Source organism: Panthera pardus, unplaced genomic scaffold (genome assembly GCF_024362965.1).
Source record: "Panthera pardus isolate Hobbes unplaced genomic scaffold, ASM2436296v1 HiC_scaffold_8, whole genome shotgun sequence".
NCBI lineage: Eukaryota > Metazoa > Chordata > Mammalia > Carnivora > Felidae > Panthera > Panthera pardus.
In genome coordinates this window covers 53,516,902-53,537,040 of record NW_026527013.1, presented here as the reverse complement: position 1 = coordinate 53,537,040, position 20,139 = coordinate 53,516,902, and the positions used below count along the sequence as shown (strand labels likewise).

The 20,139-nt window shown below is 41.2% G+C and overlaps 1 protein-coding gene across 7 annotated transcripts in view; it reads left to right on the top strand.

Moving 5' to 3' along the window:
- The first annotated feature begins 3,701 nt into the window (after window positions 1-3,701).
- Window positions 3,702-20,139, top strand: part of TAMM41 (TAM41 mitochondrial translocator assembly and maintenance homolog) — a 49,617-nt gene continuing 33,179 nt past the window's right edge. For 3 of the 7 annotated variants that reach the window (XR_008420224.1, XM_053897115.1, XM_053897113.1), the window contains exons 1-4: window positions 3,702-4,160; window positions 6,665-6,847; window positions 9,498-9,590; window positions 17,003-17,153. Coding sequence is in view for 6 of the 7 variants with exons in the window: in XM_053897115.1 (XP_053753090.1) it covers window positions 3,972-4,160; window positions 6,665-6,847; window positions 9,498-9,590; window positions 17,003-17,153 (616 nt within the window). In the remaining variant the exon portion in view is untranslated. Of the gene's footprint in view, window positions 4,161-6,664; window positions 6,848-9,497; window positions 9,591-14,085; window positions 14,235-16,117; window positions 16,295-16,559; window positions 16,614-17,002; window positions 17,154-20,139 lie in introns of those variants that run through there. The other 4 variants (XM_053897114.1, XM_053897116.1, XM_053897117.1 and 1 more) reach the window with 4 other exon arrangements.

The following is a 20,139-nucleotide window of genomic DNA, read 5'->3' as shown; positions in this document are numbered from 1 at the left end:
TATGAGCATCCCTGATGAGAGACTAAAGATAGTAAATGATGTCCTCAGTCTGAGCCAATTATTCTACATCAAAAATCAGCTGAGAATGGATGGATATGACAAGGTGAACTTCCTTTGATGGGCAGAGATCAAGACCCCTCTTCTTCACTTCCATCACCAGACAAATAATGAACGTATGACTGATCATAAGAAACACAGAGCTTGGATTTTCTCTCCCAAAATATTTTCTGTCCTTTACTTAAACCACTGATTAGATGAAAAACTAAGGTACAAAAATATAGAGATTTCACAAGGCCTTTTAAAAAATGGAATAGGTGAGCCTTGTCCTAGTGAAACCCAACCTGACAAGGTCATTGTTAATGATACAAAACCAACAGCTGGATGATAAATCAGAAAAATGAGGCCCAACATTCAGTCAAATCAAGTGGCATTTATCTGCAGTGTAAAGGGCTCTCTAACATTTGTATTTCATTGGTATGAGAGTTCCAACAGAACCCTAAAGTGATTATATAGAACACCAAGGCTTTTTAAGAGTTTCTAACTTAGCAAGCCATGGTAATTTAAAAGGGAACGGATGAACTGCTAGAAGCGAGGAGCTTTCTGCTGAAGAATACAAATGTGTTCTCTGCTATTGCTTCTGCCTCTTTCTGGGGAAAAGCAAAACGCACACAGGAATGTGATGGAACTTTCCAGCTGGTGGTTTTGCATTATCAGGAAGGAAAGTGTTTGTGAAAATGAAAATTACTGATAATTAGTTGTGAATGCCTGTAAGGGAGAAAAATGGAGAACACTGCAGAATCTTTATTTATATCAAGGGCTGACCTTCATGGGTGGCAGTGTGAATTGGTACAACCTTTCAGAGGGGGTTTTAGCAAGGCGCTGACGCTTTGACCCAGCAATTCCACTTCTAAGAATCTACTTTATAGTAATATTTGCACATATACACAAAGGTCCTTGTATGAGGATGTTCACCGTAGCATTGTTTGCATGTTTGAAAAATGGAAATGAGCTCTGTCAATATGAAAATGTTTAAACAAACGATGGCATATCCATAGTTTAGAAAAATTTGCTGCTAGTAAATGGGATGACATAGATCTATATATTTGACACAGAACGATGTCCCCAGTATGTTAAGTGAAAAGGGCACATTGCAAAATACTATCTATCATATGATTCCATTTAACATGTTTTTAGTGTTGGGGCACCTGGGCAGCTCAGTCGGTTAAGCATCTGACTTCAGCTCAGGTTATGATCTCAAGGTTTGTGAGTTTGGAGCCCCGCATCAGGCCCTGTGCTGACAACTCAGAGCCTGGAGCCTGCTTTGGATTCTGTGTGTGTCTCTCTCTGCCCCTCCCCCGCTCATGCCTGCGCACTCACTCTCTCCCTTAGAAATATAATAAACATTAAAAAATTTTTTTTAATATTTTTAATGTTAACATGTATGTAGAAAAATATCTGGAGGAATATGTACCAGAGATTACCAGTGGCTGTTTCTGAGGGATGGTATACGTGTTTTTGTAATGTTTACATTTTTATTTGCAAAGAGCAGGGAGGGGGGAATACAAAACAAAGTTGAATTATTTCCTGGAGGGAAGAACGAAAGAAACACAGCTGGTGGAGATTTATTCACTGTATTTGGGTGAAAGGTTTTAGTGTAATTCTGCAGTGAGTGTGTTTCAGATTCTGACAATCTGGGCAAGGGTGCTATTTAGTCCGAATGCTATTTAGTCCGGTGCTATTTAGTCCAAAATGGCTGTGCTCGCGCTGGGAGACTGAGACACACTGTGTCTCCCTTCCGCCGCCCTTATTCTGGTCTCTGGGTTGTACCTCTGGCTATTGCTGCTGCTCCTTAAAACCTTAGCTGACAGATTTCCCTTTTCCTTCTCTTGCCTCACAGGTCGGCCATTTTAGAAGGCACTAAAACATGGTGGTAAACAGCTTGGCCTTTGGAGTTCCAGAGCCTTGGGTTCAAATCCCAACTTCTCCACTCTCCTAACCATGTGACTTTGAGAAATTTGCTTCTCCTGTTAGGCTGTCTGTTTCCTCACGTGAAAAATGAGTTTAGAGAACCTGCCTACTGGGGTCTTTGGAATGATGAAAAGACATAAGTATAGAAAGCACTGGGAATTTATCTTGATGAGCCCGCAGTAATATTTGGAACTGTTAAATCACCATAATGAACACCTGAAACTAATGTAACACGGAATGTTAACTACACCAGAATTAAAATTTTTAAAAAAGAAAGTGCTTGGGAATGATAAATAAATGAACAAATATTACCTATAATTATTGTCATCATGGCCTATCAATCTCTTTGTAAAACTTCCTTTCATCTATCTTCTGCCTGATAAAATCCTACCCATTCTTCAAGCCCCCGCTCAGATGCCATCACTGCAAAATCTCCTCTGGTCTCTCTCCACAGAGCCAGAACTGATCAATGCTCCTATATCAGAGGTCTCGCCAGATGCTGGGTGCCCCAGCTTCATTACTGTATGTTACGAGTTCTGGATTTGCTTGTCCCTCCCCTTTATAGACCCTGAGATCCTACAGAGTTTGAATTCACATAATCACTTTTCAAATTAAATTAATCTCATCCTTGCCTCTATCATCCCAGGCCAGGCATCTTTAGTTCCCAGTGAAACTATGGTAACAACATCCTAATTGCTCTCCCTCCCCCTGCTTACCCCGTTCTAATCTAAACTAACATTCAGCCCTGGATTTTAGCTCCCCTTTTGCCACAGGCTATTGTGATTCTAAGCACATTGCTTTCTCTCTCTAACATGTTAGCTTTCTCATCTGTAATGTGGAGATAGTAACTTCCTGCCATCCGGTAGTAGAGGGGACTCCTTGAAAACTGCATGTGAAAGGCATCAACATTACCTGAGTTCACCTATTACCACTTATGCTTTTTGAAAGGCAATGTATGTCAGGGAAGAAGAAACAAGTATCTAAAAAGTCTATGTCCTGGAAGTTAAAGTACATCCTGAATGGCCCTGTGATTTTTATCAAGTTTCTCTAGTTATACATAAACAGGTGAGCTCTCACCTGGGGTCCTATTTCCTCCAGAAATTGCATTTGATGTGCCCTCTGTGAGCCCAATCCCAGAGGCAAAGGGGCAAAGGCTCTTCATCACCCTTAGAATGAAATACAAACCTCAGAGAACATTGGTGCAGTCCTTACCATGCATGAACACTTTCATACCCATCACTGGATTTGAAAAGAGCTTTAAGGGAGAAAGAAAAAAAAAATCACAGCTAAATCTTAACAGTGATCATCTCTGGATGGTGGAAATGGACATGATTTTAATTTTATGTGTGATTTCCTAAACCTTCAAAATCTTCAATTTTGGAGCTGGGTAGAGACGATGGTAACACAACATTGTGATGTACTGCCACTGAATTGCACATAAAGTGTACACTTTTACGTTAGTTGTGTGAATTTCACCTCATTAAAAATATCCTTCAATACACATGCATGATTTTATAGCCATTTATTTTAATGTGTTTGAGATGAGAACAAACACGGATTCTTAAGGCTCAAAAGCAGTTCAAGTAGCTGACACTCTCCCGCACCCGTCTTTCCAAGTCACTTGCCTAGGCGACTAGCCTGCAGCGCGCTCCTCCAACCACCAGGGGTCTCCGCGGAGCCCTCGCGTCCCCACCCGCGGAAGAGCGTCATCTCTTGCGCCTTTGAAGCGCGTGTGCTGGCGAGAGGCGTGGTCGGGTTTGGCAGCTCCGCAGGCCAGACCGCCGACCACCTGGACCACCCTCCGGCTGTTCTCGGTCCTGGGCTGGGGCTGGCCTGTAGCCCCGAGCCCTCGCCTGTCCCTCCACTTCCCACCCCCGGCTGCAGTCTTCTGCTGCTTCCAACTCCCCACCCTTAACTGCCTGCCCCGGTATCTGCCCCCCCCCCCCCCCCGCCCTCCGCCCTGCTCTGCCCCTCCAAGGGCCGTGTCTCTGAGCCCCGAACCCATGGCGCTTCAGGCGCTGCAGAGCTCGGGGGTGGCCTTCCGCAAGATCCTGTCTCACTTCCCCGAGGAGCTGAGCCTGGCTTTCGCCTACGGCTCCGGGGTGTACCGCCAGGTGGGGCCCAGTTCAGACCAGAAGGTGAGCCTGGCCCCGGGGCAGGCCCCACGTCGGGAATCGGCCTCCTCTCACGAGGTGCCTTTTGCCTTGGATCCCTCCAGAGCCCTAGAGCTGCCTCTACTACGAGCACTCCACATACCAGCTAGCAAAGTGCAAACTGTGGGAAAGTGTTCCTGGTATAATGACATCATGAGCTGAATTTTGGAGGATAAGTAGGAGCCCACTTATCTCCGGTCTAGAACAGGAGATGCAGTTATGGGGAGGGGAAAGCTGATGCAGAGGCAAGATGGAAGGAAGGAAATATTTGCCTGGTGCTGGTTCAGCGTACTCAGCCTTGGCAGAACATTGGAGTTTTCCGAGAAACTTTAAAATGCTGATGCCTGGGTTCCACTTGCGGAGATTCTGATTTACTTGGTGTAGGCTCAGACCTGGGCTTCAGATATTTTAAAAAATACCCTGCTGATTCTGATAACGCAGCCAAATTTGAAAGTCACATGTATCGCTGTGGGAAAAAATACAAAATGAGCCTCTTGACTTCAGGAAGCTGAAGGGCCAGGGCAGACTCAGGGAAGTTATCAGCAAAAGTTAGTGAGTGACCAGTATATTTACCAATGCTCAGAACATTTAACAAGAGTCTATTTAGGACTATGAGTTGTTACTCTTCAAAGTTGGCTGAGCGCAACAGTAGTGAGGGTACGGTGTTCCTTGTGTTGCAGTCCCTCCCCATCCTCCCCCACCCCCCCCCCCCCACCGCCGTAAATAAAATGGAAAAAAGTTTGCTTTCAAGGTGGAGACAAGATTCAAGACCTTGCAGAGAAGTGGCAGGCAAATATTTTCATTTAAATGGGGCTGTTAATGACTCTCTCCGCTAAGGCTTTAGAGCTTTTGCTGAATTAACATAAAAGGAAATGGAGTCTAAATAGAGATGTTGTCTGGTGAACTGGATTTTTACTTGCGGCAGTTCATGCACAGCCTAACAATTCACTGTCTTCTTTAATAAACTAAGGAAAAAGAAGTGTGCAGATTGTGATAGGGCCCCTCTTGGATTTGGACACCTGGCTGTAATCTGTCCTTAGGTTAAAGTTTGTTCACTTCCTGGTGGAGCCATCTATGCTGTTGCTTGGGTTTCCTTTTTCCCAACTATACTGTATTTAAGTGATATTTTGCTTTAAATTGACAATATGTGAAAAATTATAGATTGTAGGAAATTCTATAGATTATTATAGGCTAGTTATTTTTTCTAACCTGTATTAACATAATTATACATTTTTAAAAAACATGTCCACCCCAAATCTTCAGTTTCACCAGTGGTTTGTGGATTACATTTTGAAAAACTTAGAGCAGGCCTTAGCCTCCTGATTCAACAGCCACTTCTTCATTTTTGCATGAAGATTTTCCTTTGAGTGGACCTGGAATTTCCTCCAAGAACAGGCCCTTTCTTCCCTTTCCCTCACCCTCATTCCCTACAAGATAACAAGTCTTATAGATTCCAACAGGAAGTTTCAGATCAGTCCCTACCCTCAGTGCCTTACTTAGTATCTTTTTCATTTCTCACTGGGAATTTTGCAATTAACCGCCTGTGTGGTTTCTCGGCCTTTAGTCTGTCTACCCTCCAAGGAGCTCTTCTGTAGGAAATTTTTTTAGCCTGGCAACCAGCCTCCGTCTCTGGTCTCATCACCACCCCCTGCTTGTGTTCTATTCCAGCCACATCAAACTCAATGCAGCATCAGGAACATGGCCAGCTCTCATATCTACAAGAATGCTTTCCTTTAACAGGACCCCCTTCCCTTCCCCATCCTTCTAATATTTCCACCAAGCCTGCTTAATTCTTGCACATTCTTCAGGACTCAGATTTATCAGAGTCTTGAAGAATATGATTTTATAGCAAGATTTCTGCTTCCTGTTCTGACCCCACTCTAAGTGAAATTAGTACATTTTGCATTCCTCTGTCAAGTTCATTTAGTGATAATTCATCTCTTCTCCCCAGTAGACTTTTTTTAATCTCTACCCCAAAATCTATCAGAGCTCCTTGTAGGTGCTCAGTGAGTGGTTGGTGAATGGCTAAGAATTAAAATAACTTATTTCCCTTTCTATAATATTTTACAGAGCTTTGCCATACTGTGTTGTTTGATCCGGAAGAAGAGTGGGACACATTTAGATGAAAGGCCAGGTGGCATAAGGTTCAGCACAAAGAATTTGTAACCAGACTGTGTCTGCCACTCACTGGCTTTGTGTCCACAGGCATGGAACTTACTCTGTGCCTTGGTTTCTTTTTCTCTAAAATTAGGATGATAACAGTACCTATCTTGCAAGATTATTTTGAAGATAGAATGAATTATGGTGCGTATAATTCAAAGTATTTGGAAGAGTACATGTTGGGCAGGTCAGTACTGCTGTTACTATGTGTATTGATGAAAACAAGCTCAAATTGGTACCAGAGACTTGCTTACATTTTTGCTGACAGCTTCAGGTCTTCTATTTTATTACTCATAATGGCGTAGAATGTTGGAGCTTTCCGCTCTATTTAGGTGCCTTTCTAGGAATCAAAACTAAAATCATTCTCTTTTCTTCATTCCCAGAATGCGATGCTGGACTTTGTTTTCACAGTAGATGACCCTGTTGCATGGCATTCAAAGAACCTGAAAAAAAATTGGAATCATTACTCTTTCCTAAAAGTTTTGGGGCCCAAGATTATCACCACTGTACAGAATAACTATGGTGCTGGAGTCTACTATAATCCATTGATCATGTGTGATGGTAGGGTAAGTGACTTCGGACCTTTGTTGTAACTTGGGTGGTTATTAAATTAAATATTAGAATACTGAATATATATGTTCTTGCAATTAGGAACTGTTCGCATTCCTGCTGGATAAAGGTGGTTGAGAGTAACTGTCTTTAAGTTTTGCCTTTGGCCAGTGGTTCTCAAATTTTAATGAGCATCAGACCCACTAGGGTGCCTCTTGGACACACAGATTGCAGTTCCCCATCTCCAGAGTTTCTGATTCAGTAGGTCTGGGGTAAGGCTTGAGAATTTGTATTTTTCTTTTCTTCTTTTCTTTTTTTAAAAAAATTTTTAATGTTTATTTTTGAGAGAGGGAGTAGGGGAGGGGCAGAGAGAGAGGGAGACAGAGAATCTGAAGTAGGCTCCAGGCTCTGAGCCATCAGTACAGAGCCCAATGCAGGGCTCCAACTCATGAACCGCAAGATCATGACCTGAGCCAAAGTCGGAGGCTTAACCGACTGAGCCACCCAGGTGTCCCTGTATTTTTTCTATTGAGATATAGTTATATAGCATTGTGTTAGTTTTAGGTGTACAATGTAATAATTTGATATGTGTGTGTATTGCAGGATGATTACCATAATAAATTTAGCTAACATTCATCACCACACAGTTACATTTTTTTTTCTTATGGTAAGAACTTTTAAGATTACTGTCTTAGTAATGAGGATTTGCATTTCAAACAAACTTCCAAATGATGCTGATGCTGCTGGTCTGGGAAACACTTTGAGAACCGCTAGTTTGGTCAGTGGGAGGAATAGGCAGGCCCATTAAGGATGAGCGTGAAGATTAGTCTTATCTATATGGAGGGGCAGATACTCCCAGGAAGAAGTTGGAAGTGAAGAGGGTAATTGGGAGAATGTGGTGCCACATGATAGGAACCTCCTGGTGCCAGCAAGTGGGTAGAATTTGAGGATGCACCCCGTCTCACCCCTATCTGCAGCCCTATCTGTGCAGATAAGATGCACAGATCCCAGCAGAGTGTTGTCTGACAGCAGGAACCCTGCCAAAGGGTCTTTCACATGAAGGGGTCCAGTCTCTAAGAGAGCTCCCAAGACCTGGGCAGGACCGCAGCCTGAGAGGACCAATGGGGGACTATGTCACATCCCTCCCAGAGATTAGCTGGGCTACTGTTGACATACAGGTTCCGCCAGCTATGCCAGTTCTGCTTCATGCTGCTGATTGCTTAGATCAATCCTGCTTTGATATGCCCATAAATCATCCCTGAGGATCTCCTTGAAGTGCAGATTATGACTCACTTGGTCTGGAATGGAGCCTGAGATTCTGCATTTTTTGACAAGCTCCCAAGTGATGCTGATGCTGCTGGTCAATGGATCACACTTTGAAGGGCAGGAGGTTGGAGTATTGACCTGAGAAGGATTTTGAAGACCTGTCTGATCTTGGCGGGTATGGGCACTATGACTGGTGATGTCTGCATAGCCTCTGGGCTAGATGTATACTTTTCTGGTTGAGGTCTAATCCTGCTCCACCTGCATTTTGCAGTTGAAAAGATGAAGGTTCAGAGAGTGAACATGGCTTTCATAAGGTCATGCAACTCGTTAGTGACAGTTAGTGACTTTCAGGTCAGTGGTGTTTCCATTACCTCCCAGCTGTTACATGCCTGCAGCAAGAAGGGCTTTTTCTGCAGTATTGCAGCCAGATTGGAGGGGAGATTGTTGCTCGGTGCAGCTTTTCACGTCTGCTTCAGTCATGCCAAACACATAGCTTTGTTCTTTCTCCATAATTAGTATTATGCTGAGCCTATCTCTAATTAGTGGTTTCAAACAATATTACAAGCTCCAGTAACCAAATGTTGGGGCATAATTATATGCCAAAGAGACTGTACTTTTTAATTGAAATTCTTTAGCTACTTTTTAGATATTCATAGCCTGAGAAGGCTGTTTGGATACTGAAGTTTAGCAAAGTGAGTCTGAAGTTATTCATTGAAGCAAATGGGATTTTGTAACCTGGAACAACTACATTTAGGGTTTGTACAAATTGCTTTTGAAATGAGCTTGGCCATAATTCCATGTGTTTAGCTCTGATAAAGAGGTTTAATTTTTGGAGATGTAGCTTTGTAATTACAAAAGTGTTTGAAATACTCAGTAGCAAAAGGGAAGTTCACTATGTAAAGGAATTTGGTGAAAACTTCTAAAGAAAATGTCTCGTATTCTGTGATGAAATGAATGTTGGAAGCCCAGACTGAAATTCAGGGACCTAGTTTTTACACTGCTACCATGGTTATGCCATTTATTAGGTTTCTTATTTCTCAGATGAGAACCATGAACTATATCTTGGCTTCTCACACTGTCTGTGGTACAGACTCGGTTTTTATTTCCAATCCAGGGAGGACCAATATGTACTAGACAGCACCTAAGAGCCGTTGTGCCTTTAACATCACAAGAGCCTGAGTAAAGATAGTGGTCACTTCACCTCACATCACTGAGGGGACAGATCAGTCTTGGAAACTAATCCTTTGTGACAGATTTTGTGTTTTCACAAGGTAGATTTTAAATGGCTTTGGAAATCTAGGTGCTACTCTGCTCAGAAATTTATTACCTTAGGTTTTGCATTTGCAAAAGCAATAGTATGGTATTTTGCCCTCCTTGATGCCCATTTCTCTTCTTTTCCAGCTTATCAAATATGGGGTCATTAGCACTAGTATTTTGATTGAAGATCTCCTCAACTGGAATAATTTATACATTGCTGGACGACTCCAGAAACCGGTGAGCAAGTGTTTTATTGGCTGCCACAGTTAAGGATGTCTCTCCTCTCTGAACCTAACCCTGCTTTCATCTTTGTGATTGCATTGAGATTGCACTCCAAGAAACAAAAATGCATTTCAGATTCCTTTAAGTCCCTATAGAATTCAGTGCCAAACAATATCCAGATATTACCCACACTACCCCTGCCCGCTCTCTAAAGATAGTCCAGTTGTCTGAATGGATCAGCCTCAGAGTCAGTACCTATAGATGGCAGTACCTTTGGATGGCAGAAGAGGTGCTCAGTGCCTCAATAGAGCCTCTATCAGCATGACCCAGATCACCATTTCGGAATGTAAGTGCCACAGGGCAGTTTTTGTCCACTGACATATCCCATCAGTGCCTGGGACAATGCCTGGCACACAGTAAGCGTTCAGCAACCATTTGTTGAATAAAGGAATAAACCAGGTAGTCATTCAGAGGGGAGTAGATTCTGATCCCCTTTCTTACTCTCCTCAGGCCAGTGGTGAGATCCTGCAATAAGTCCTTCCCTCATTTGGGATTCTACTAGAGGAGGCTATGGGGGGAAGGCTTCCCCCTGGGCATAGGAAAAAAGTGGAAAGGACTTGAACTTTTGACATGTATTTACATATTACATTTCTTCTTTTTTTGCTGATATATAGCCTATTTTCCATGAAGGAGTCTTTTCATAGTTTAAGAACTGTGTGACATAGTCACAGTTGCTAATGTCACAGCAAGGAATGATTTTTGTGCTGTTAGAGAGTCTCAGGCCCCACAACAGGGTACATGGATTGTTCTCAAATGTTTCCCATAAGAGGGAATACGCTGCTCCCTTTTTTGTCATTTACGGCAAAAATTAAAAGATTTATACAACCTTAGCTCACTTGGTTGTGCCATAAAAATCTCTCTTGATATATATGGGCAGTCACAATTCTCTTGCCTTTCTTCTGGGCTTAGAATTTAATAGTGCAGCTCATTAGAACATCCAGAACCACTTGATCAGGGCAATAGTACATGGGTAAGTCTATGTATGAAAATTTGTCAAGCTGTTCCCTTTAAACTTGTGCACTTCACTAAAAACATTTAAGTCCAGAAACAATAAGCTTACTGAAATAACTTCATATTTATGTAGATGAATTTCGCATTTCTAAGCTGCATAACTAATAAAGACAATCTAGTAAAGCTGGATAATCAGTAAAATAATTGAACAAATAGATGTAATTGAAAATTTGTATATGTTAATTTTCTTTCCATTTTTTCTTTTTTAATTTACAAAATGTGTAGTCTGATGAGTAATGCAAGTGGAATTAGAAGCCTTGGGTCTTATTCATTCATGCCACTTATTAGCTGTTTATGTGAACTTGGGAAACTTGTTTGATCTTTTTGAACCTCAGGTAATTTATCTAGGATAAATACAGTGCTTGTCCTGCCTGCCTCATGAAGGCAGTGACTAGTAGAAGCAGAACGGAAATGCTAGAAAGAACATGGGTATTTTTTTTTTTTTTTTAATTTTTTTAACGTTTATTTATTTTTGAGACAGAGAGAGACAGAGCTTGAACGGGGGAGGGTCAGAGAGAGAGGGAGACACAGAATCCGAAACAGGCTCCAAGCTCCGAGCTGTCAGCACAGAGCCCGACGCGGGGCTGGAACTCACGGACAGCGAGATCATGACCTGAGCCGAAGTTGGCCGCCCAACCGACTGAGCCACCCAGGCGCCCCAAGAACATGGGTATTTTAGACTCAGATCTAGGGCTTGGATCCCAGCTCTGACACTCCCCAGCTATGTGACCCTGCACCAATGACTTAATTTCCCTGAGCCTTGGGACATCCTCATCTGTGTATGAGGCTGACAGACACCAACCTTAAAAGGGATTTGAGAAATGCCTAAATCTAAAATGCCTAGCACTGGGCGCCTGGGTGGCTCAGTTGGTTAAGTGTCCAGCTTCGGCTCAGGTCATGGTCTTGCAGTTCGTGAGTTTGAGCCCCACTTCAGGCTCTGTGCTGACAGCTCAGAGCCTGGAGCCTGCTTTGGATTCTGTGGCTCCCCCTCTCTCTCTGCCCCTCCTCCACTTGCACTCTATCTCTCTCTCTTTCAAGAATAAATAAACATTTGTAAAAAAAAAAAAAAAAAAAAAAAAAAAAAAAAAAAAAAAGAAAGAAAATGTCTGGCACTTAGTAGATACTCAGGAAATGATCTTTACTTTCTCTGTCCTTGCCTATCTCAGTTATTTTGAGATAAAGTGAGATACTGAATGTGAAAATGTTGTATTATGCTCTGTACTATGATTTGTGCTTACAATATTTCCATTTTTTTTTAAAATAAGCTTTAGAAAATGAAACACCGTGAAATCTCAGAATTTAAGCCCTGGAAATGACCTCAGATTTCATCTAAATGTCACATATCCTGGTAAAATAAAACCAGCAACTCAAGACAAGTAGTAGCTGCTACACCCATCTTGATAAAAATTGCATTTCTCATCTAACTTGAAAAAGAAAATGTTATCAAGAATGATGACTATTCTTCAGGCTTATTAAGTTTCTAACTCAAGAAAACTAGGCTATCTTAAGAATCACTTGAAAATAACACATGGTAAAAAATAAAATCAAAAATTATAAATGGGCAAATTAACTTTCACCCATTAGCAGCTTCCCTATCACCTAGAAATCACTGCTAACCAGAGAATTCGGTGATAACTATCTTTAAACCAATGATTTTTGCCACTAGGTGGCAGCAAATAGTAATGAAACTTGAACAAATCTGATAAAAAGAGGGTTGATAGCATTGTGGACAAAAAAAAAAATAATTGAAGATCTTAGAATTGTGAGAATATGAGTGCGAATTCTTTGCTTTTATGTATTTTCAAAGAAGTATTTATGTTAAATGATATTGTCTAAAGCTCTAAAATTGTCTTCCATATTGCAAATAGAATTTCTCAGTTCATGTCTTTATAAAAGGAATATACAGAGGGTATGTGGGAATTCACTGTACTTTCCAGTCAGTTTTGCTATAACTCTAAAACTGCTATAAAAAATAAAGTTTATTAATAATAATAAAAAAAGAAATATAGGAACGCCTGGGTGGCTGAGTCAGTTGAATGAATGGCTCTTGATTTCTCCTCAGGTCATGATCCCAGAGTTGTGGGACTGAGCCCAACAACAAGTTCTGTGTTGAGCCTGGAGCCTGCTTAAGATTCTCATCCTCTCTCTCTCTCTCCCCCTCTCCCCCTCTCCCCCTCTCCCCCCCCCCTCCCTCTGTCCCTCTCCCCCACTTGTGTGCGTTCTCTCTCTAAAAATATATATATAAAAGAAATAAATATAAAAAGATGGACATTTCTGGAAAAAAAATTGAGTGTAAATTAAATTTCTATTATACTTTATCATTAACTTACCTTGTAACTGAGGAGATGAACTATTTTTATTTCTAGGGCAGCTTTAAGTTTCTGAGTCATTTCCCAAATCATATTTCTATGAAATATGAAATTTAAAGTATTTAACAGAATCTTGTGGCCAATCCTTTCTTAGGTCAAAAGAACTCTAAAGTAAAATTAAGTCATTCCCCTAATTTATTTAACCTAAGTCTGGGTTTTTGTATATCTATGTTTAGATAATTTGGCTTGAATTTTTAAGACATTCACATTGACATACAATGTCAATATTTTGCTAGTAATATAGCTTTTTTATAACAAATTATTGACCTATAATTCATATATCATACAGTTCATCCATTTAAAGTGTTCAGTTCAGTGGTTTTTAGTATATTCACAGTTTTGCAATTATTACCATATTGTAAATTTATTGATTTGCTTTTTGCAGATAGAAAATTCCCAGTGGTATTAAAGATCCCTGAAAGAGAGTTGGAAAACCTGACTTACTGGTTTGGGCTCCGCCCAGTTGTGAGCAAATGTTTGCGTCCCTAGCCTTTGAAATGCAAAATTTGAGCCATTAATATACTTATTCAGACAACTAAGTTTTTTCTCTGTGGTTGCTAAAGGAATAAAAAAAATAATAACACCACATTGCTGACTCTGGAAAAGCCCGCAGTCCAACAGGCGTATAATAAGGTTTCAACTAGCTCGAATGTTCAGTGTTTCTTCTTAGTCCTCAAGCAGTAACCATTTAGAAAAATTAGTCTTTCTGGTCATTTGGAATGGGAAACTTCTGTGAGAAGTGTCATTTGGTTGAGTGTTTGAACACTAGGTAGGGCTGTGTTCCTTGTGAACTGTAACTTCACTTTTTGCAATTCAAGGACTGTCTCCCTGTGACCGTATTCTAGAGAAAACCACATGTGACTCTCTTTTTTTTCTGTTTTGAAAGGTAGTCACAAATCTCTCCGAGTTGGGCTTTTGAAAGTCCCTTCAAGCATTGCCCCTTCCTCTTCCCAGTAAAGATTTTTCTCCTTGGCAGTAGTGCTAATGCTATCTGTGTGGTTCAGGTCGGGGCATTCCCAGTAAGATACAAACAGCTATTCACAAATCTGAGGACTTTCTTTTTTTCCCAGGCCTCTCTGGCAGCGTCCCAAGAGTTCGCTGGCTTTTCACTCTGAACCACAAATAACAGTGCTGCTGAGACAAGTTCCTAGGTCACCTTACACTGGAGAGCCAGATCAGCACAGTAGCAGAGTCTTCTGAATTGACATTTTTCCTTTGAGTAAGGATGCTTTTATTTTTACTCTCTTAACCTTAAATAGCAAACAGACTGCTTTTCTACAACCTAAGTAGAACAGCTTTCTTAGAGAACAAGTGTATTGCTTTGAATAGGAACGTTTTCCCCAAAGTTACTCTTTGCATCAGTGATTGGTTAGCATCTCAGAATAACCTCTGTTTTTATTTTCTGTAAAAGCCACCAAAAAGAGAGAGGATGAAGAATTATTGAGCAGGACCTGATGAATGAGGATGACAAATAGGGTTTTGGAAGTAAACCTGTGTCACAGGGTTGTAGAAAGAGCTCTGGATAAATCAGGGACCTACGTCCTCTCTTGGGGTGCTTCTCAAGGGGGAGTCTTTTAGCCTCCAGGCCTCAGTCTTCCCATTAGTAAGATAAGGAGGTTCCCCTTCTAGATCCATGATTCTATATGGAATACAAAGTTCATGAAAGTTATTCAAGGAATAAATATAGGTGTTATTATAGCACCCTAACATAGCTTTTAATCATCTTTTCAAGATAAATTAACCAGCACCAAAAAAAAAAAAAAAAAAAAAAAGTTAGCCAGAACAGATCCCTAACTAAATGCATGAGAATAATTCAAAATATTTAGAGCAGGATTTGCCAAGTATAAGGGTGTTACCCTGATTTTTGCCATCGACTCATTATGCAACCTTGGGCAAGTCAGGCTACTGGACTGCACCTTCGTTTTACTTTCTGCAGATGATTGCAGTAATGCTAAACTCACCCAAGTGCTGAAAGGCTTAATTAAGGGCTATTAAGTGCTGTAATTACAAGGGAGGAGTTGGTAGTAGTGAATAAAGTGGCTTACCTACCATTTGAGACGTTTGGATGTTATAAATATGCCCTTAGAAAAAAAGTAGGGACAAAAGGTGAAAGACAGAAGTGAGGTTCTTAAGTTTATAAAATAGTTATGTTTCATAATGCTGTTTTTTACAATTAAAAAAAAGAAACTCTATTTTGAGACAGACATCCCTCCTTTATCCTTGCCATCCAATAAAACTTCAGAGTTTCTCATAGTGTATGTCTTTTATGTGCCATCTTAATTTTTCTCCGAAATCATCTTCCTTTGACAAATAAAAGGCAACTTAAGCCCTGTTCTCTAGAATGGGGGAAGATTTGGTGACAGCGCCACATTGTGTACGGAAAGCGAATCCATTTCGCTCGTGTGAGAGTCTTTATTAGGGACTTCTAGACCCCTTCCTTGTTAAGAAAATCAGAAGCAGCCTGATGGTTTATGGATCATGCTGGGAGTGTAAATTGGCACAGCCACTCCAAAGAGCAACTTGGCATTTCTGCTTCTAAGAATGTACTTGAGAGCAGTGGTTCTCAAAATGTGGTTCCTGGACCAGCAGCATTAACATTACTGGGGACTTGTTAGAAATGTACATTTTCAGGCCTGACCCAGGCCCACTGAATCAGAAACTCTGGGGGTGGACCTAATAATATGCATTTTCACAAGCTCTCCCAAGAGATTCTTATTAAATAAGAATATTTAATAAGCACCCAAGAGGTGCTTATTAAAGGTGACAACCCCTCGCCCAGAGAAGCTCTTGAATCACGCCGCAAGAAAGACCCAGAAGGAAGCTATGGGTCCATATGCAGTATCTCATGATCTAACCAACAACCTTATCAATTTGGTTCTGTTATTAACCCCATTTTACTGATAAGGGATTATGGCCATAGTCACAGAGCTAGTAAGAGGTGGAGCTGGGTCTTGAACACATTTTCTTTCTCTCCCCCCCCCCCAATATTCCTTTTATTTATTTATTTATTTATTTATTTATTTATTTATTTATTTATTTTTAAAAAGCTGGCCAACCAATATCATCAGTTCCCATACTTTTTAATGTTTTCACACCTGTGAGTACCCCAAACCTGGGCATCCCTGTCCTAGATACCATCCCCAGCCCCCTGCCATCATAGCCTTGTTGAACACATTTTCTTGACTTTACAGAGCAGTCTTCAAAACAGAGAATCTCAGAACAGACTGGACCAATGTGTAGTTTAATGGACTTGGTGGAAGTCAAAGAGAGCAGCTTCTGGTGGGTGTATTCAGAAGAAAAATCCTTTTTATTGACCAAGTCACTCACTAGTACATGAGATAGTTTGCATTTATCATTTCATTCGATCTTTGAAACAATTCTTTGCTGCGTATTTATCCTCATGTTGTAGATGAGGACTTAAGTTCAGAGAAGTTAAATAATTTGCCCAAATTCATACAGCTAGTAAATCCCTAGACCTGAACCCATACCTATCCCCAAAGCCATCTGCTTCTACTGTAGCTAATTTTCTTTCCTTTTTCCTTAGTGAAGTTCAAAATAAAGGATGAAGTGCTTAGGTTATATATGGATAAGAACAAAGGTGAGTTCTAAATAAAGGAGTTAAATGCCTTTCTCTACCATGAAATTAAGTAAAGAAGACTGAGACTATAAAATTGTAAAATACAAAATTTCCCGAAGGACATTCATTCCTTTTATACTGACTTCTTTTTCAAAACCCATGGAGAGTTTATTCATTTGAGAGAAATTTTTCTTTCTTTTCTTTCTTGTATCTGGTATCTTTGGTTTAGCATCAAATGCAAGCCTCTGGGATTGCTTATTAGAATAGCAATTATTTTGTGTTGGCTGGCCTAATCTTCTAAGATCTTTTGGGCTAAGGGTTTGGGACAGCTCCAGTGCATGTGTAAACCCGTAGCTTGAGCAATACTCTACTCCTGCAATTTTTCTTCTGAATGTTATGCTTTTTTGCAGGTGAAAATCATAGCAATGAATGAGAATGTTGCTCTTAGGTCAGCCCTTGATAAAAATCTGAAGAGTGCTGTGACCACGGCTTTCCTCATGCTACCCGAAAGCTTTTCTGAAGAGGACCTCTTTATAGAGATTGCTGGACTGTCTTATTCAGGTTAGTAGATCTGGTGCTCACGTTTTCTGCAAGGAGATTTGTTGTGCAGACCAACATTCCACTCCTCACGCTACACAGGAGGCATGGCACCCTTCATCCTGGATCCCATCACTTCCCGTGCACGTTCCTGCAGGAACCCCATGATTTGCCTCCAAGGTCTCTCCTTCCCACATCTGTATATAGATCACTCCAGGGTAATGTTGCTGTTGTTGTTACTGTTCATTTTCATTTTGAAACAATTTCAAACTGACAGAAGAGTTTCAATAATGATATAAAAAACTCCCATATACCCTTTCCCCAGATTTGCCAATTTTAATGTTTCACCACATTTGTGTTGTCATTCTCTTTGTACCAGTGGTTTTCTGACTCTAGTGTGCATCAGAATCCCCTGGAGGGCTTGTAAAAACAGACTCCTGGGCCCACCCACACACAGCTGCTTTGGTAGGTCTGGAGGGTGGAACCTAAGAATTTGTATTTCTGGAAAGTGGATGATGCCATTGCACCTCTATGGATCCCACTCGGAAAACCACTGCTCTCTCTGTATCTGCAAATACTGTATTATGTTTTTTTTTCTGAACTATTTGAGAGTAGGTCATTCATATCCTGTCCCTGTCAGGCCAAATGCTTCAGTATATGTTTCCCAAGAACAAGGATGTTCTCTTACATAACCACAGTACAGTTACCAAATTCAGGAAGTTTATCACCAATACAAATTGAGGATCCATAGTCCATATGTTATTGCTGGTCACAGTGATGTCCTTTTTAGTGTTTTCTCCCCCCTCAAGTACATGATCCAGTCAGGGATCACATTTATTAAGATGTCCTCTCTCTTTTATCTTTTAATCTGAAACACTTCCTTAGCCTTTTTTTGTCTTTCATGATATTCACATTTTGAAGTCTCAGACCAGTGATGTTTGTGCCCTGATAAGCAGAGTTTTCTCTCTTCTAAGCAATCCATGGGGAGACATTTGAAGATCATGAATATATTCTGCTTCCTGTCAAACTTTCCTTCCTAGATTAAGCATTCAGTGATGATTCTTGCTTGAACCAGTCTTTACTATGATGGTTACAAAGTGGTGACTTTCCAGCTCCACCTCTCCTTGCACATTAAGGAAAAGCTTTCCCTTCTTCCCCATTCAATACTTTCTTTATCAATCTTAACTTCCTTTCCCTTTCTCCTTAAACCAGTTGTGTTCCTCAGATATGTCAAGGGCCCCCTTCAGAGGGGAAGGGGAAAGCTGAGAAAATAAAGCCCCTGGCCCCTAGCCCCTGACCTGGCCACAACCTGAGGGGAGTCCCCCTTCCTGTTTATTGTAGTAAGGATCCATGTAAAACTTCATTTACAAAAGAGTAGTCTGCTACTTTTAAAATAGTTTGAAAACCACTGTCTTAAATAAATGTCTTCTTTCCCAGCTTTTAAGTGTGAGTCAAGGAACTATGCTCAAAACACTGCAAAAGCAGTTTACTCATTTTCTGACTCCCTGTACAGATAAGATTTCATGGAAATCTAATGCTGAAAGAGACCACTAAGGCCTGTTCTTCAGTCTTTTTTTTTTTCCCTGAAAGGCAGCTTGCAGGACTACAGCTGCAGTTGCAATACTGGGGAGAAAGGAAGTGACAAAACCTCCATCTTGGTTGCTTCCAGCCCCACGTGGCAGCAGCCCTGCCTTTCGGCAGAAAGTGGAGGAGCAAAGGCTGGTGCGGCTAAGTACCAGGATGAATGGGCCTGCACGCCACATGTGGGCAAAGGGGGCCCCCATGCCCCCCTGTGAAGAAAGATGGACCCAGAGCCTTTTTTGAAGGGCTAACTTGGTGGGAGAGGTGCAGAGCTGATTTCTGCTTTGCCCACACCACTGCTGCTCTTCCATTTTCTCCCCATGATCAACATCAGCAGAGTGTTGGCTGGATTCTAGGAGTTCCTATACATTCTGAGCATTGACTAAAGAAGTTTATCAAATGACATAACTGCCTGCACCTATGAGCAGACTTTAAGTTAGCATTCAAGCTGCAATCAGTCTTCAGCTGACTTTTGCTTTGTCTCCTGGAAGGGCCGTGATTTATACCCTTCTCTTCTCCTGTACTGTGAAACAGGTATTGGGTGTTCAGTGAGTACTTGCTGACTCATAACAGTATCATTCTCTGTTTTTGCTTCTTTTATAATAATTATTATACAGCAGTATAGCAGTGCTATACCAGACACAGATAGGTAGGTGGGTAAGTAGATAGATGAGTAGGTAGGTGGGTTGAGGGGAGGTTAGTTCTATAGAAAAGTTGATCATTTATTCCATCATTGAAACCTCACACAACAAGCCTGTTTGTTCAACAGACATTTCCAGTGTGCCTTCCATGTGGCACACACTGCCCCAGGTCCTGGGTATACACTGGTGAGCGTGATGTGAGTGAGACTCCTCAAGGAGTTCATGTTCTCTTAGGTAGAGCCAGACAGTAAAGAAGCAGTAAGGTCATTTCAGAGAGTGGTAAGTGCAATGAAGAGAAGAAAATAACTCAAGATGAAGGCCACCGTAACGGTGGATAGTCAGGGAGGACCCTCTAAGATAGTGATGTCTGAGCTCATATCTAATAGTGGCATGGAGCTTGCCCTGGGCTCCTAGGAGAAGGGCAGAGAGAGAGAGAGAGAGAGAGCGAGCGCGCTTCCTATAAGGCAGGTCCTCACCTTGGTGTGCCTGACTCCCACTTTCTCAGCTTCCACTTTTTCCCATTTCTTATCTGGTCTCCTCTTGCTCTCTTATTGTTATATTATTTATTGCTTAACCCAGATTTGGATCTGAGAATTTGACCAAGGATCCCACATTACTCACTTCACGGAGGTTGGCTTCTTTTTACTGCAAAATGTAGAACACAACATTTGGCACATGTTCTCCAGAGGGAACTGAATCCAGCTTGGTGCGGTCCCTAGCTTATATGTGAGACACTCTGCAAAGAGCATTCTATTAGCCGGTGGTTAGAAATGGGAACATACTTTTCC